Below are 17563 nucleotides of genomic sequence, written 5' to 3'. Positions count from 1 at the left end.
GCCCTCTTCTTTATTCCTCACATCCAGACTCTCTCCCAGTCCTGTCGACTCCACCTTAAAAACATTGCCAGAATACGCCCTTTTCCTACTCGACATGCTACATTAGCTTTTATCCATTCTCTCATTTCCTGTCTTGACTATTGCAACCTCCTGTTATCTGGCATTCCTGACATCCATATATCCACACTTCAATCCATCCTAAATGCTGTTGCAAGACAGCATCTTCCTCTCTCACCGCTCCACATCTGCTGCACCACTTTGCAAATTCCTTCGCTGGCTCCCTGTGTCCTTCAGAATCAAATTCATATTACTCACCCTTACCTACAAAGCCCTGATCACCACCACCCCTTCATACATCTCAAATATCATAATAAGATACTGTCCCTCCCGCCCTCTTATATCTGCCTCTGACCTGCGCCTTGTCTCGTCTCTGGTAACCACCTCTCTCCCGTGCTGCTTCCCACTTATGGAATTCCCTACCACGCCCAATCAGGCTTTCCCACAGCTTTCAAATCTTTAGACGCTGTTTCACACTAATGCACCCCCACAACTATCCTAATCTCCACTCTGAACCACATTTCTTCCTCTTCTTTCAGCAGTGCCCTCTTCCACTTAGAATGTAATCTCTCAAATGAGCCGGGCCCTCCATTCCCTTTGTTTTCATGTCTGCATTTATTTTGTCTACCTTGTATGTCCCTGTTTTATTTATGTTCTATTTTCCCTACAGATACAATGTTCAAGCACCTGCAGGCTATGGATGCCATGAGAAACTTCTCAGAGTTCCGCCAGGAGGCCAGCATGCTCCATTCTCTGCAGCACCCCTGCATTGTCTCTCTGATCGGTATCAGCATTCATCCTCTCTGCTTTGCCTTGGAGCTGGCTCCACTGGGCAGCCTCAACACTGTTCTCACAGGATACAGCCAAGGTGACATTCTAACTTGCCTTTTGCTCTGAGTTCAATCCCTGTAGTTAAGACATGCAGTTCAAATAAATACATATATACCAGCAGTAAATTACAAGTACTTATATTGTATAGCATTTTGTGAAATGTATAAATATGTATTTACAGACTTACAACTGAACATAAAATGCTGCATCATCATCATCATCAATTTATATAACGCCACTAATTCTGCAGCACTGTACAGAGAACTCACTCACATCAGTCCCTGCCCCATTGGAGCTTACAGTCTAAATTCCCTAACACACAGACAGAGAAAGACAGACTAGGGTCAATTTGATAGCAGCCAATTAACCTACCAGTATGTTTTTGGAGTGTGGGAAGAAACCGGAGCACCCGGAGGAAACCACGCAAACACAGGGAGAATATACAAACTCCACACAGATATAGCCATGGTTGTGAATTGAACTCATGACCCCAGTGCTATGAGGCAGAAGTGCTAACCACTAAGTCACCGTGTTGCCCCTAAAATGCTTAAGGTTTTATTTGCAATTAGTTTGTGGTTAGTGGTGAAATTCACAACTGCTGTCTTGTGAATATAACCTCCATCATGTCTTATCTTACAGGGTCCGCCTCTTTCATGCCTCTTGGTCACATGCTCACGCAGCGTCTGTCCTATCAGATTGCCTCTGGTCTTTCATACCTGCACAAGAAGAACATTATATTCTGTGACCTGAAATCTGACAACATCCTGGTCTGGTCCCTGGATGTCCATGAAGCTGTGAACATAAAACTTTCAGACTATGGTATCTCCCGTCTGTCTTTCCATGAGGGAGCCTTAGGTGTAGAAGGCACCCCAGGATACCAAGCACCTGAAATCCGGCCTCGGGTCGTCTATGATGAGAAGGTTAGGAATAACATGTTCATGATGTGATTTATAGTAGTCACTATGGTGTACTTTTGTTTAAAAAACAAAACTAAAAACTACATGTATATTGTAGAGCTCTTTTTTTACTGTTTAAAAACAACAACCAGCTACTTTCAGTGCTGTGTGATGCATCATTGGCAAGGTTTCAATATATTTGTAAAACCTTTTATGTTGTAGCCTATAGCTGTCCCTGAGAGATCTGGCCAGTCGCCAACTGTGTTTTATATATAGCAGAGGCAACAGTGACCTTTATGGGCTCTAACAGCAGCTCTAATAAGGAGAAACCAATGAAATTAGATCCGACCACTCATCCCAGTTCGGATTGGCCATACCTATGTCCACTTTGGTGCCACGTGTGTAATCTGAGCTGAATTAGTGGATCCTATGGGGCACAGTTAGTGTGGTTGGTCAACTAATTTTGCGCATTTTCTACCAGTTTAGATTCACAATTAGATGTTAATCGGGATCAGTGGTGGTTTTGGGCCTATACATGCAGTTATTTGTAGCCAGTTAGGTCTAAATTGGCCTTTGAAAATCACACTTTAAAACTGCTCATATGTAAGCAGAGCTTGGCCAAATGTATGTGGTCAAATTTGATACTATGGACTGTTTGGTACACAGCTGATAGAAGGGATCCTAGAGAAGCTCATCGTGTGGTCATATAGCATTACTGAGGCCGTGGTCACCACCTGGATGGATTGTCACCAGTCACAACTCCCATTTGATAGATCCCAAAGACATGTAGTGGTTTGTGGCCTTCTGAATAGATGCAGTGTTACCATTAGAAACTTTAATAGCCATAAAGACCTAACTAACATGCATGGTGCCAAATCCACTGTCTGTCCATCATTTAAAATGAATGCTGTCAGTGCGGTCTTCATAGTGATTTATTTCTTCCTACGGTGCAGGATAAAGCACCACAGGCAGGGGTAGAATTTCCTGTGAATATGTACCCCAATATACATTGCAGAAAAGATTAAGCCATTATATGACAATGATAAATTATTATAGAGAGGATGCTAAAAAAAATTTGACAAGTGATTTGGAATCCTGGGGTTGTGAACTCAATCCCACCATTGTCAGTAGCAGATAAAGAGAGGATGTGGACCCAGTGAGAGGAAATGGCCATATACCATATTAATTGAGACAGTTTATTTAAAATGTTAAAAATCCTGAGTCTGTATGTTCTCCCTGGGTTTCCCCCCACATTCCAAAAACATACTAGTAGGTGAATGGGCTGCTATTAAATTGACCTTAGTCTCTCTGTCTGTGTGTATGTCAGAGGATTTAGATTCTAAGCTCCAATGGGGCAGGGACTGATGTGAGTGTGCTCTCTGTACAGTGCTGCGGAATAAGTGGCAAAATATGCAACTTTACATCAAAAGAGATGTGCAGAGTACACCTTGCTCCTGTTCAATACGTCCATTGCATTGACAAACATTTTTGCACATAACATCATTATTAAAATGATGATTTGCATGCCTAATTTGTTTACTATAAAATCCTGTCTCTACAAATTTATTTAAATCGTTGATCTGTGTCATGGTTTAAATTTGCATAACAAAAGTTTGTGTTATCCCCAGAAGCATAATGAGGACATATAAAGTAAGTGTATTTGGCAACTTAAGCCAACACTTCCTTCTACGTGCAGCTTCGTTAGTACTTGTGGAACGATGATAACATTTCAGTTGCAAGAAAATAACGCTTTTGTGTTTTCTGCGTTACATTTTCCATTTGGCTTATAGAACGGCCCTCCATTAGACCTTTTTAAAAGCATTTGCTGTTTATGGAAGGAAATACTGAATTTCTTTGTATTGCTCACATACAGCCCTTTCAATTAGATGCAAATCGGACATGTTGAAAGTTGGGGAATGTCTGTGTCAGTTATTTTCTTTTGTTCATATTTAATATATAATGGCATTTTAGAATAGCTCATCTCATGCAGTCTATCCTTTTAAACAATAGGTGCTTTGTGCTCGCTAATTAGCTGTCAGTTCTGGGCTAAACTCACAGCTGAGGAGGTGAACTTGAGCAAGTTTAAGGATCTTTTTCGTTTTGTGGTAAAACTTTGTTAAATTTGACTGGAGCTCCGTAGTTCACTGGAGAATGTAGTCTGATGTGTCTGTAAGTAATGGTCAGTAGTTTAACACTAGTTTTATCAACAGAAAAAATATATGAAGCACACTTGCTGGTCTGTGCATCGCACGTCAAGGTACACTCCAGCTTTGCGTTCTTAGGCGCAAATTAAGGGGTAGATTCAATTAGCCGCGAAGTGTTTCTGGAACGTCCGTGAGACACTGCGCTGCGGAGATTTGACAGAAATCTTTGCTCGTTTTTCCTTACACCCCATAGAGATGTGAGGGGAAAATGAGCAGAGATTTGTACCATAATTGCCAGCACGACGTCCGCGCGCCACATCACCGGCAAGTGAATCTCCACCTAAAAGCGTGTCTCAGGAAGAATAAAGGCAGACTGAGATTGTGTCTCTCCGCGCTCTCAGTACCACCACCGTAATGTTGTACTTAGGAAATTACCTCATGGTGATTTGATTTGTCTTGTCCATTTACAATGCATCCTCACTACTTAACCAGTTCTGTTCTTTCTAAGGTGGACATGTTCTCCTATGGGATGGTTCTGTATGAGCTGCTGTCTGGTCAGCGACCCTCTTTAGGTCAACACCAGCTTCAGATCTCCAAGAAGCTGTCTAAGGGGATCCGTCCTGTCTTGGGTCGCCCAGAGGAGGTTCAGTGCTCCCGGCTACAGGAGCTGATGATGGAGTGTTGGGACACTAAACCAGAGAAGGTTAGTCCTGTGTCATCTTCTACACTTCACACGCCATCATTTAGTAGCATTGATTTCATGCCAGGCTAAGGCACCACTATTAATTCTAGTGCAAACAAATGATTGCAAATGTGTTAGACATGTCCGTTCGGTAAATTCACATAAGCCGCTCCGTGTTAGGGAACAGCAATACACACTTCTGTAAATAAGGTGGGTGATGACATGTTTCATATGAACCAGTCCAAGAGAAAACCACATCATATACAGGGCAAAGTTACTGTCAATGTTGTGGAACGTTTAAATATATATACTTATGAATGTTAGAAAGTGTTTTCATATACTGTATAAGATCTAGTTTTGTTTGCGCGAAATGTCTTCTGTAAGGCGTATTGATGTGTGTATGTTTACAGAATAGTAAATCTTATTTACCTAATTCGGATATAATGAGCCTAGAAAGGATTTTGCTGTGTAATGTCATCATAGCACAGCTGCTAGCATTCTAATATTGACTATTTTGTTGTTGCCACCATCTGGTGGAGATTAGTCCCACACACAGAATTTGCAGCAATTACATACATGCTTGGCTCTAAAACACTGGGCCTAGTGACTAATAATTAAGACATTGAAGTCAAGATAAAAAAAACATGAGGCCAAATCTGTTGCACAAGATGGAAGTTTATTTGTTACATCTTATTCACTGTCTTATACAGTGTTATTATCGTAATGCAACGTCAATATAAATATGTGCAGATACTGTAAATATACAGTGCTGTGGATTGCTGGTTTTAGTTTAATAAGAAGCTTACAACAATGTACACTGCTGTCTCCTTTACATCTTACATCTGGTAACATTCTATATATTTGTGATTATGCTAGTTATACCTTTATTGGTTAACCTTTGTTATGTCATTGATGCTGGCTAAAAGGTTTGGCTTGGTTTTACACTTGTGGTATCTGTACCAATTTACCCTCTGCTAATCTTCCAGGTCTTTTTAGATACCTTTAGAAAACTGCTGTTTTATTCATCCATTCCTAGCCATTACTAGCATGCCAACACTTGCATTGTTAGTGTGGATTACAGACACGGGCTTGTACTTTACTCTCTCGCCTATTTTGTAGCGTCCTCTGGCTGCATCGGTGGTCCGGCGTATGAATGATCCCAGTTTCTCCGTTTTCAAGTACCATATCCTATGTGGAATGCAGGAGACATTCTGTGCATCCAGAGAGCAGGACAGTACAGTAGTGTTCTGGATGGGAACTGGACAAACAAGGTACCAACAATCCAGACAAGAGCAGGACTTAGGGCTATATTTACTAAACCGCGAGTTTGAAAAAGTGGAGATGTTGCCTATAGCAACCAATCAGTACATTCTACAAAATGACAGCTAGAATCTAACTAAATGACAGCTAGAATCTGATTGGTTGCTATAGGCAACATCTCCACTTTTTCAAACCCTCAGTTTAGTAAATATACCCCTTAGATTCTTTTCTTTTTGTATTGATTACAGCTTCAGTCTTTACTCGTCTGTACATGTGTTTCCATCATCTTTTCTTGTATGTCTATAGAATACCATTTTTTAAATGGAGACCGTGGCAGTAATTTCTGGACCAAGCATTTCATTATGCTCTAATGCTCCTATTTGTTCACCCCATACATAGGTGTACACCTGCCTTATGAAAACACCCACATATACTACAAAATATATCAAGTGAGATTTATCTGTCATAGTTTATATTTATTATGTGCCCATCAATTAGAGGGAAGACTCTGTGCTGCTCGGTTTTCCCGACAGTAAAATATTCCCATGAGAATCTTTCTTACGATCACTTTTAGTTTAAAACTTTTATATTTTACACTAAAATGCTGCTCTGAGACTCACTAATACTCTAAATGAAACTTGAGAGGTAGGTGAAATTGAGACTTTATTTTATGTGGCAATAATGTACAGATTAATGTTTTTGTTATGTCGCTCAGACTGTACCTATAAATGTGCTGTGCCATATAAAGTACACCTGAAAGGTGCAAACTGTATTGCATTAAGTGCATAGGCTGAGCCCTGATCACCACCGGCTTTGAGGATGTGTACATTGCAAGCACATTTGCAGAGAGGAAACCGCTCTGTGACCCCCCCATAAATGCACTCTCTCCACTCCTGGATTCTCCTATAAAATATATCATCTCACAAAACAAAGTCTAATTGTTCCATATGGGCACAGGACGAGGTGCAGAAAAGCAGCTAACCCACATTTAGCAATTAATGACGGGATCCTCCCAGCTTCTCTCATCACGTGATGCATCTGGACATCTTGGCCCACAGGTCCAGTATAAATAGATGCATGAAGTCACAGAATGGCTTTTGCGCTGTCGGCCTGATGTTTTATTTTATCGTAAATGAACTTTACTGGCTCTTGTGCCCTAAGGTTTAATACTATTGACTATAACATTGGATGTTGTTCTCATTTAGTGTGTACCTTTTTATTAGTGTGCTTTTGGGTTTTTAAAACATAATTTAGTTGGACTACAATATATGAAAATATGACGCAATACCGACCTCTTCCCCGTCCTGTTTGCAGGAACTACACAGTGGTGGATGTGCAGAAGGGTCAGGTGGAAGTGCGAGGCCTGAGCTGTGCTGGGCTGAGGATGTGCAGCCAGATGAGAGTACAGAATACATTGTGGATCTCTACTGAGGTGAGAACATGGTGGGGATATTGGTGTGTTAAACTTACAACGGGAGTTGTCGCATGACCAGTTACTAAAACATACTTACGTCTTTGTTGCCCTATTAAGGGAGGTTTAGTAAGATCAAACAATTGGTTCATGATGTGTTGTTTATTATGATCCTACTCTGGTCAGCTCACAGTGGTAAGAATCAAACCCAATGACCCCAACTTGGTGAATACACAATGCTAACTAGAGATATGTGTGGCGTTTGTATGGTCGCGTCAATGGGCAAGGGACTGATTTGATTACCTCTGTTGTGTAATATGGTGCAGCAATATAAATAGATGATGTGGGACAAATCCATTAGTAACACTACTCACAGTTCAGTGATGCTGCCACCTGTTATTTCCCAGACATGTTGAAACTTACAACTTCATTACAAAGCTGTCCGCGCAAAATAAGTCAGTAAGTTGGATCAACCAGGTTGATAAGTCATTGAACACTATGGGGCTCATGTAGAGCTGGATATATATATATATTGTTGTGGGGCTTTGTTCATAAAATCCGCATTTCTGTACATCACATACGCACAGAAAACGTGTACGCCTTTGTCCATATGCAGACTCAGCTGCATCTTACACCTTCTACTCTTTATACTAAGAGAGAAGGGAAGTGTCCGGCAAGTACAGTAAGGGCCGGTTAATGCAAGTGTGGCTCACATGGTACATGAAGCAGCCACAGAAGGTGGAAGGTGTATCTGTTGCAGGGGCTCGACCCCTGGTGCTGATAACCACCAACACAGGCCTTGCCAGTATTAAAAAAAAAAAAAAACAACCTGCAATAATATATATATTTTTTTAAATAAACGCAAATTCCCCCCCCCCCCCCACCTAATATTCAGAGTTCAAATAATTGATACCAGCACTCATAGCTTGGGATAGTTGCAACAATTGCAGGGGCAATAGCTGCAGTCAGTACTAGGCTGTGACCGGCTAGGATAGTGGTGCTATAACTGGGAAACCCGCAGTGTGGGGTCCCCACATCATAATATCACACAGACCTAAAATACAGGCTACCTCCCCTGGTAAAAACAGCCCTGTGCTGAAGCACTGGGGCTCCATCCAACATTTCAGGGGTTTTTTTTGTCTGTGACACTACTGGTCCCAGAAATACCTGACAGCCATAAGTTGTGTCGGTGCTGGCACTTGTAGAACTACAAGCAGCCATATGCCCTGGCTTCCATGACATGCTGGGACCTGTAGTGCATCAGGAAAAAAGATACTGAGTGTGACTATAGCAGTTATGACACATTCAGGGGTTAAAATATAAATATGTTTTGTACCTCAGAACAGAAAGTGTTAATTTAATGTTAATCGGCATCAAAGAAGGACTTGAATGTGAAATTTGGAGATGCTTGTGTAGTGAACCTGCCACACAGCTGGGATCCCTGGCTCGTAACAGGGGGACTATAGAGAGTAGACTCGGTGGACCTGATTCATTAAGTCGCGCAAAACTACACAAGAACACAGAGAGAAAAAAAACTATTGAATTAATTTCACCTTTTAATAAAATAGTTATTATTGACAAAACATTAAAAAAATGTTTTTTATTTCCATGAAAGACATTTATTAGGATGTTATGGATGTCTACATAAAATACATTTTTATAGGTGCTCCAGATTGGAGACACATGTTCTAGCATACATACACAGCATTAGTAAGCAGCAGTTAGACTAGATCTGTAGCTGGAGCAGGAGATACGGCTGAAAAACAAGCCGTTTAGAGATGGCCAGAGCTCGAGTTGGACGCTGCTGTGTGCACTGGAGATTGGCTCGCCCTTACTGTACTTTGACTACGACATATGTTCGTTCCTCACCCCGTTCCCTCCCTGAAATCGTAGGCTGTAGTAAATGTCCTTTGCGCTGAGTAGTTATGCAATAGATAAGGCAATAACACAGTTAGAAGGTATTTTAAATAACATGTAATAAAAGCATATACATATGACATCGATAATCCATTGATTTACACTCTGATGAGTAAAAACAATCTCCACTTTTATGTGAAAAGCAATATACCGTTGTTAACAAGTCCTTTATAAAATGCAGTTTGCAAAACTTAATAGAATTTTGTTCGTAAAAGTTTCTAGATCATTCCGTAGTGCCAATTGCAAGCACAACAGTGGAGTGTGTATCTGGTAATATGTAGATGATCAAATTATGTGATTCCTTTGGTTGTCACAATTAGAAAGTAGTTGCTTTCTGCTTTAAATGAGAATAATAAGTGACTTGTATGATAGATATATTTAACCATATGTTCTCCAAATGTACGATATGGCATTTAGTGGGGGGTACCTAGGGGTTGCTGTTATATTTTAGCAATCATCATAATTAATTTATATAGCGCCACTAATTCCGCAGCGCTGTACAGAGAACTCACTCACATCAGTCCCTACTCCATTGGGGCTTACAGTCTAAATTCCCCAAAACACACACACACACACACACACACACACACACACACACACACTTAAATCCAGTGGCCTCTTTTTCAGTCTTCCAGATTTTAAACTAATGGGATTAAAAAAGCAAAAATGTGCTACTTACAGAGCCCCAAGCAGTATGACAGGCTAGGTGGCCTGTTCTTGGCTGCTTACTAATAAAGTGCCTTCACTCTGATCGCCACATGAGAAAGCTGCTCTGTTTGGTTAGTAGCAGTTACATCCCACATGAACTACATTAATACATGTTGTGTTTTTTTGGGGTTTTGTTTTTGTTTTGTTTTTTAGTTCTTCTCTTTTCATCTTGAACTTGATGTATCATGCTCTTTAATTTTATCTTAATGCAGCTTGCATCACTTCTTTGGACACATTTTACATCTGCATGAGGCCCTATGTTACCCTATTCTAAATTCCCGGAATCTGGTCATGTTGGACTAGATGTATCCAGCAGAATGAGTTGGACAGTGATCCTCACTAGCACTTATGTAAGGTCTTCAGTACTCTCTTAAATAGAAGGGTCTCTGCAACACAATCCGATGTGTACAGTTAGGATCTCCACAGGTGTCATGGATCCAGTTCTGTTGTAATGATTTAGTCTGATTGGATTGTATCTTGTGGCCTTCTTATTGAGAAATGGTTGTTGGGGTAAGGGCTGAAACAAGACCGAATATAGAAGATATCACTCTCATGTCAAAAATATATAATGTTACCCAGGCTTCAATCCATGTTAAAAAGATGCTGTCTTGGAAATATCATCATGTGCAATTATGTGATTCTCCATGGAGACAAATGAGCAATTGTGTTTTTACACTGAAGTTTCTTTAAAACTATTTTCTAGGATCAGAAGATTTCCATTTACAGTCTGCAGGGAATGTGCCCGCTAAGTGCCCCCCTGAAAGTGGTTGACACACCAGCGATTGTAACCTGCTTCCTTGTGGTTTATGTGGGCAAGGTGAGTGCAAGGGTTATGCTATTACTAGTTCACTTCACTGTCTGTAGCTTATTTACCTTGGTGCATGCACATAGGTTACGGCCTAACGATGATAGGAAGCGTTAATCTAATGTATTTTACAGCTGTTTCAATGTATTTATTTACCCTTGTACAAGTTTTGGAAAAACGTTGGCCTGTTCAACACTATGCTTCATCTTTTGTTGTTTTCCTGTGTTTTCCTACGTACAGAGCTCCTGCTTGGTGTTCGCTGGCCTGGCAGACAGCCTAATCTCTGTATTCCCAGTGACCAATGGTATTCCCAACATTGATTGCTCCTATATCTGTTCACGCACAGCCAACCGTTCCTCATTCAAAATAGGAGACGAAGATCCCCGACAGAGTCCATACTCGGTGGTAGCCATGGAGATCTCGAATGGTGGCTCGGAGGTCTGGTATAGCAATGGGCCCGGTATCCTGGTAGTAGACTGCACATCACTGGAGATTTCCAAGAGGCTGGAGCCGTACAGTGCACCATCTTCCATTATCTCTATGGCGGCTAGCTCAGATTGCAATGGAGAGGAGACTGTTTGGTGCTTAGATAATAAGACTAACACCTTAGTTATGTATCATGCTGCTAGTTACCAGCTTTGTGCCCGATACTTCTGTGGTGACTGCAGTCCTTTAAGAGACATGTTTACTGTTAAAGTTAACTCTGAACTGGCACCAATCACCTTGCCTGGGGCAACTAGTAACAGTCAGTGCCAAGCCAATATTAGTATAATCTACAGCCAGGATCGAGGAACGCAGCTCATTAGCCACCAGGACTCGCTCACCGACTATTGTTCTGTGTCCTCGTTCTCTTCCTCTTCATTGCATCAGGGGGCAGCAAAGTCCTCTTCCAGCCTGCCCAGCAGTCCAGTTAGTTACAACAGTGTCCTATTGTCCACGGACAGTGAGGAACCTGAGATGTTACGAGAACAGAGGCCCAGAATCCCCAGCGAGAGCTGGGGAAGCAAGGCTCCACCCTCAGAAGAGGAGAAGTTGCGTCTGCAGGCAGTGCGAGTTCTTGCCGTCAAGGATTTGCTTTGGGTTCCCAGGTGAGCCTTTCTTTAATATGGATAAGCTAAACATAATAACTTTGTAGGGAATACAGAGTGTATTGTCCACTTTCCAAGTATTCTTATCAATCAACTAAAGCAAGATGAGAGGTGTTTAATGGAAGAAATCATAGTCACCGTTTTTATTGGTTTTACGCTACCCTTTGTCGCAAACAGTCAAAAAAATGTCAAAACATAAAGTATCATAACCTCTTTGCACACCAGTTTTGGCACAGTTACACCCTAGCAGATTACTATCACTCAATTGAACTACGGTACACAGAAGTTTCATTCATTCACTTGCTGACCACTCTAGTTCATCAATCTCTCTATAATAGAATGTTGCCTTTTACTCCAATCACAGTGCTACAGGTTGAAACTCTCTAATCTGGTAATTTTGGAATTAAGCTAATTCTGGATTACAGAATTATCTGGATTCTAGGTTTTCATTTAACATTTAGCGCCAGATTTAAGAATTTTTCATTCAACTGGAGCAACACCTGCAGATGAGTTCTAGAAAAAATAGCATTTGCTGAATGGGTAAACATCCCCACATTATGGTAAATGCACATCTGGCAAAATGTAAAATGCAGGGTTTTTTAAATTTCCTTGTAGCACCTGTCATTCAAAATGTTAAAAATATAGCTTTAAATATGTGCATTAATCTGTTTGTGCTTTCTTCACGGGTATAATGTGTTTGGGGAAGATCTTCCTCTGACAATCCCAGCTTCATTGTAAATATCTTCCATTTCGATAAGCTCCTTTTACTTATGAATTTGTGAATGTTGATAGCAACTCTTCTATATATGGCAACTTGTATTGTAATGCTCCTTTCATGTAAGAGCAGAGAGATTCGGTTAGTTTTGGAACCTGTTCGCTCGAATGGCAAATATAATACCAATCTTTAATTTTCCTTCAACACACAAGATTGGAAGAAATTAAATATCCAATTATTCTTCAGGAGTCCTGTATTTCTGAGTATTATTATTTCAAGCTTAGCTGTTTTCTGAATTCTTTCAGGCAAGGAGGTGACATCATAATTATTGGACTGGAGAAGGAGTGTGGCGGACAGAGAGGCCGAGTCATTGCAGTATTACAGCACGAAGATCTGGCAAAAGATGGGTAAGCTTTACAAGAGCAAACCACATATATTAAGCGAGGACTAGAGGTGACTCTTTCCATAGTCCAAAACATGCCTAAGATAAATGCAGCTCCCAGCAACATCATTTGAGACCTGTAGACTGCTTTTTTAAGGAAGTGTAGTAACTTGCACCCTGTTGTACATGTCTATCAGGAAAGTTTTGTTGATTTAAAGCTCTAGTTAGACGACTGTAACTGATTTAAATTTCTTCTCAACCCTCCCACCCCAAACCCTCCGACTACTGTCAATGCCCAGGATTTTGCCTCCTACTTCAAGGAGAATATTGATAGGATCAGACTAGAAATGGAATCGTCTTTCTCAACAAGCAATCGGCTCAATTCCTTCCCACCACCCTCTGACACTCTTTTCGCTTGATCTCACAAATGAAGATGCAGTATCCAATCTCTTCTTATCTTCCTACTCTATGTCCTGTCCTCTTGATCCCATATCCTCACAAATTGGTAGATCCCTGTCTCCTGTGCTCATCCCACCTCATGCTAAAATCTGTAATCTCTCTCTCTCCCCTCCCTCCCATGCCCCTCCAAGCTTCTAGAGAGACTTGCCTACACTCGCCTCACACGCTTCCTTTCCGCAAACAAACTGTTGGATCCTCTTCAGTCAGGCTTTTGCTTTCAACACTCCACAGAGACTACATTGACTAAGGTTGTCAATGACTTGATCACTGCTAAAACCAAAGGCCATTATTCTCTGCTAATTCTCCTGGATCTCTCTGCTGCATTTGACCACTCTCTTCTCATTCAAACGCTGCAATCCCTAGGTCTTCATGACACTGTCCTATCCTGGTTCTTATCCTACTTTTGTAATTGCTCTTTCCCTGTTAATTTCTCTGGATCCACCACTGCTCCGCTTCCCTTATCAGTTGGAATATCCTAAGGTTCAGTACTAGGTCCTCTGCTGTTCTCTATCTATACCGCTTCTCTTGGAAAACTAATAAGCTCCTTTTGGATTTCAGTATCGTCTCTATGCGGATGATACACAAATTTATCTATCATCCTGACCTCTCACCATCTGTGTTGTCTGGCGCTACTGACTGTCTTTTTGCCATTTCATCTTGGATGTCCTCTCTCCAACTCAAACTTTCAAAAACAGAGTTAATAATATTCCAACCCACCAACAGAAGTTACCTACCTGATATTTCTATTTCTGTTGACAACATGACCATAAATCCCACCCCGCAAGCTCGATGCCTAAGTGTGATCCTTGACTCACAACTATTCTTTGTTCCCCACATCGACTCTATATCTAAATCATGTTATATAAATCTAAAATACATTTGCACAATACGCACATATTTCACACAAGACACTGCAAACACTTTAATTCATGCTTTCATCATCTCCCGTATTGACTATTGCAAGTCCATCCTTACTGGTCTTCCCCTAAACAGACTCAAACACCTACAATCTATTTTGCACAAAGTAGCTAGACTGATTTTCCTTGCAAATCCTTCTTCCTCTGCTGAGCCACTGTGTTAGTCTCTACATTGGTTGCCTGTTTTTTATCGAATCCAATATAAATTAATTCTACTAACATACAAGGCCATCAACAAAACTGCACCAACATACATCTCCTCACTTGTCTCTAACTATCTCCCAACTCTACAACGCCTTTCTGCACAAGATCTGCGTCTCTCCCACTCTCATTACATCCACCCATTCCCGGTTTTGGAGCTGCACCCACTTTGTGCAATAAGACTTTCCTCTGGTCTTCAAGTATTCTCTGAAAACTCACCTCTTCAGGCAAGCTTATAATAATCCTCACCCACCCTCTTACCCTCACTAGTTTACCCTATTACCACCCTTTACGAAATTGACACAACAACCCTCTGACTCCCTGACCAACACTGCTGTGTGACTGGATTATGTAGTGTACTAATCACTTTTACCTTTGCAATCTGGCTTGACCTAAATGCAATATGTAGATTTAACCTCATGTATCTGACCAAATTGACCTATAGATTGTATGCTTGCTAGCAGGGCCCTATTACTACTTTTTCTGTTTTATCCAGTATTGTTTACTGCTGCGTTTGTCCCCAATTGTAAAGCGCTATGGATTTTTTTGACGCTATATAAATAAATGAGGATGATGTCTGTAGCACTGCCAGTATGTAAAAGGGACTACATACATTTTGTGATGCAAAGTCTAGAAGAGTAATGTGTTCTAAATTCTGTAACCTTACTGGATCAGGCATATGCTATAGGCACACCACTAAGGAAGGATTTTTATACATGTTATTTTTTATTAGTTATATGTGACATGACTCCTAGTCCTGTATACATCTATAGGCTCTGTTGTTCCATATTATCAGTGTTCCTGCTCTGCTTTTTGCAGGGTTTGTGTGGAAGCTGCTGCTGTGTCCAAGGATTCAGTGGTTTGTTGCCTGCAGAGTGAGGCACTGGGGTGGTGCCTGTCTGTCTGGAGAAGCTGGGGTGCTGCAGAGTTTGACATTTTCTATCATTCCGCTGATGAACTAAGGAGAATGGAGACCTGCATGAGGAAGAGGAGGTAGCATGATGATGATGTTTCTCTCTCGAACTGATCCTGCATTTCATTCCTGATGCTGCTCCAGATCTTCTTCTTCCAGACAGAAGAGATTCCCTCTGAAGTTGTTTTGCTGGATGAAGAAGTGTTAACGTTATGAAGAAAGAGGAGCCTGGTAAAGATATATGATGCCATCCTATGGCAGCATTCGTCTGGAGTGTAAGCGTCAGATAAGAACAAGTTTACCCCAGTGGTTCAGAAGCACAGGAGATAAATGCCAAATATATCCAAACATTTCATAATCTTAACTATGCGGCAATGCAATATTTATACATGGGCAGACAAACTATGCACCCAGCCATTGTCCATCCTTTCCTGTTTAGGCCTGGAATAGATATATAGCATTCAGGCAGGCCGAGAGTTATTTTAGTTATATAACAGGAGTGTAGTTCTACAGCATTGGTGTCTGTCTTTTAACTATTGCTGGACTCCGTGATTTCAAAGAACTGCTCTCATTCCTCCTAAAGTGATAAAGAGTATTTATTATTTGTACTAGCTGAGCTAGACTGCAAAGCTTTAATATGGATGGACTAGTTTTGCTAATTGTACAAACACTGCACACAAGAAACACTCACCCTGTCTGTCAGGCACTTACCATGTGCAATAGTAGCAAGAGCTTCGAATCGACCTCTTCCAGTGGAACGTTCCTCACTCCTGTTCTCACTCCTGTTCTCGTGATCGAGCTAGACTCCTGGTGGCTCTAGTATCGCTACTTCAGCAATAGCCATTAACCGTTTCCTAATTATAGAGTGCTGCTGTTTACCCTCTCCCTCGCTGGTATGTGGGAGAGTTTAACACTTGGATTACAACCTTTTCTGCAGTAAAATACTGGCCATAGATTTATTGGAGAAAATAATAATAATTCTAGATCAGGGTTTCTAATCCTTGTACACTAGGTGTACATCAGAAACATACAAGAAGTACTTTCACCAGTTACATTTAACCCAATAACAGTTTATTATAGCAGTAATGAATAAAAATACAAAACAAAGTAAAGGGGTATTCTCTTTAGCAGTTAGACATAAAGGGGGGTATTCAATTGTTAGCGTTAACGGGAAAGAACGAGCGCTCAAAAAATATTACCGTTTATACGGTAATATTGCGCTCGAAAAGCGTTAATACGGTAGTTTACTCGCGGAATTTCAGCTCGCCGCTCAAGGGGCAGCGAGCTGAAATTTCGAGAGTAATTACCGTATTAACGCTAAGATTTTTTGAGCGCTCGTTTTTTCCCGTTAACGCTAACAATTGAATACCCCCCAAAGCGTTACCTGGCAAACATTTAAAAACATTTGGGAGGTAACTGGAATAGTTACACCTTTATGGTGGTACTTTTGACAAATTGATATACAACAGGGGAGTGATTTAATTATTTTTTGCATCATAATGGTACATGTTGCAACGAAAGTTCAGAAACACTGGTGTAGATTATCCCATGTAGCCTCACTGCCACCCTCCTACTGATGTGCAAGTGTTTCTTTCATAAACAGGGTGTTTTGTAACGATCTATTGGCTTTTGTACAAATATAAATGTATATTAAAGAAAAGTCCAAATGAAAACACAATGTCCTCTCAATTTGGTAGAATAGTGAATTGAAATTTATTCTGCCAATCTTGCAGCAATGGTAATTGTTAAAGGGTACATTTTGTTTAATAAAAAAATAGAAATAAAGAAGTGTATGTGTGTACTATATGTATGTGTCGGTGGGTGTGTATGTAAAATATTATAAGCCACTGAGGAGTTTCAGATTGAAACAAAAAAAGGAATAAAGTGAATCCGTGCCACCTAATTAAAAGGAACCGTCAGTGGTAAATTTAGGTCCTCAGACGCAGCCACAATTGATTCAAAATGAATTGCAGAATCCCTTAACAAAGTCTTTAGTATGATAGATGATCCCTTGGCACAGATTAGGACCGAAAGAAAAATAAAGTTAAAAAAAAAATTGTACATTGTTATTTTTATAATACACACTGGACCTATGTCATCAAGGAGAACAAAGCGAAAATGGAGTAAGTTTGATCCTGAACAAACCATATTGTTTTGCATGTAAGGAAAATACTGGC

General features: G+C 40.7%; 1 protein-coding gene across 3 annotated transcripts in view; it reads left to right on the top strand.

Annotated features, from left to right (window-relative positions):
- Window positions 1-16618, top strand: part of LRRK1 (leucine rich repeat kinase 1) — an 86478-nt gene extending 69860 nt beyond the window's left edge. For 2 of the 3 annotated variants that reach the window (XM_075207664.1, XM_075207663.1), the window contains exons 26-34: window positions 728-925; window positions 1528-1808; window positions 4437-4631; window positions 5730-5881; window positions 7185-7302; window positions 10610-10723; window positions 10952-11799; window positions 12820-12921; window positions 15293-16618. In XM_075207664.1, coding sequence (XP_075063765.1) covers window positions 728-925; window positions 1528-1808; window positions 4437-4631; window positions 5730-5881; window positions 7185-7302; window positions 10610-10723; window positions 10952-11799; window positions 12820-12921; window positions 15293-15470 — 2186 coding nt within the window. In that variant the 3' untranslated portion in view covers window positions 15471-16618. The remainder of the gene's footprint in view (window positions 1-727; window positions 926-1527; window positions 1809-4436; window positions 4632-5729; window positions 5882-7184; window positions 7303-10609; window positions 10724-10951; window positions 11800-12819; window positions 12922-15292) is intronic. The other variant, XM_075207665.1, reaches the window with a different exon arrangement.
- The last annotated feature ends 945 nt before the right edge of the window (window positions 16619-17563 follow it).

This window comes from Mixophyes fleayi, chromosome 4, assembly GCF_038048845.1.
Source record: "Mixophyes fleayi isolate aMixFle1 chromosome 4, aMixFle1.hap1, whole genome shotgun sequence".
NCBI lineage: Eukaryota > Metazoa > Chordata > Amphibia > Anura > Limnodynastidae > Mixophyes > Mixophyes fleayi.
This window is presented reverse-complemented; position numbering and strand designations above follow the sequence as displayed.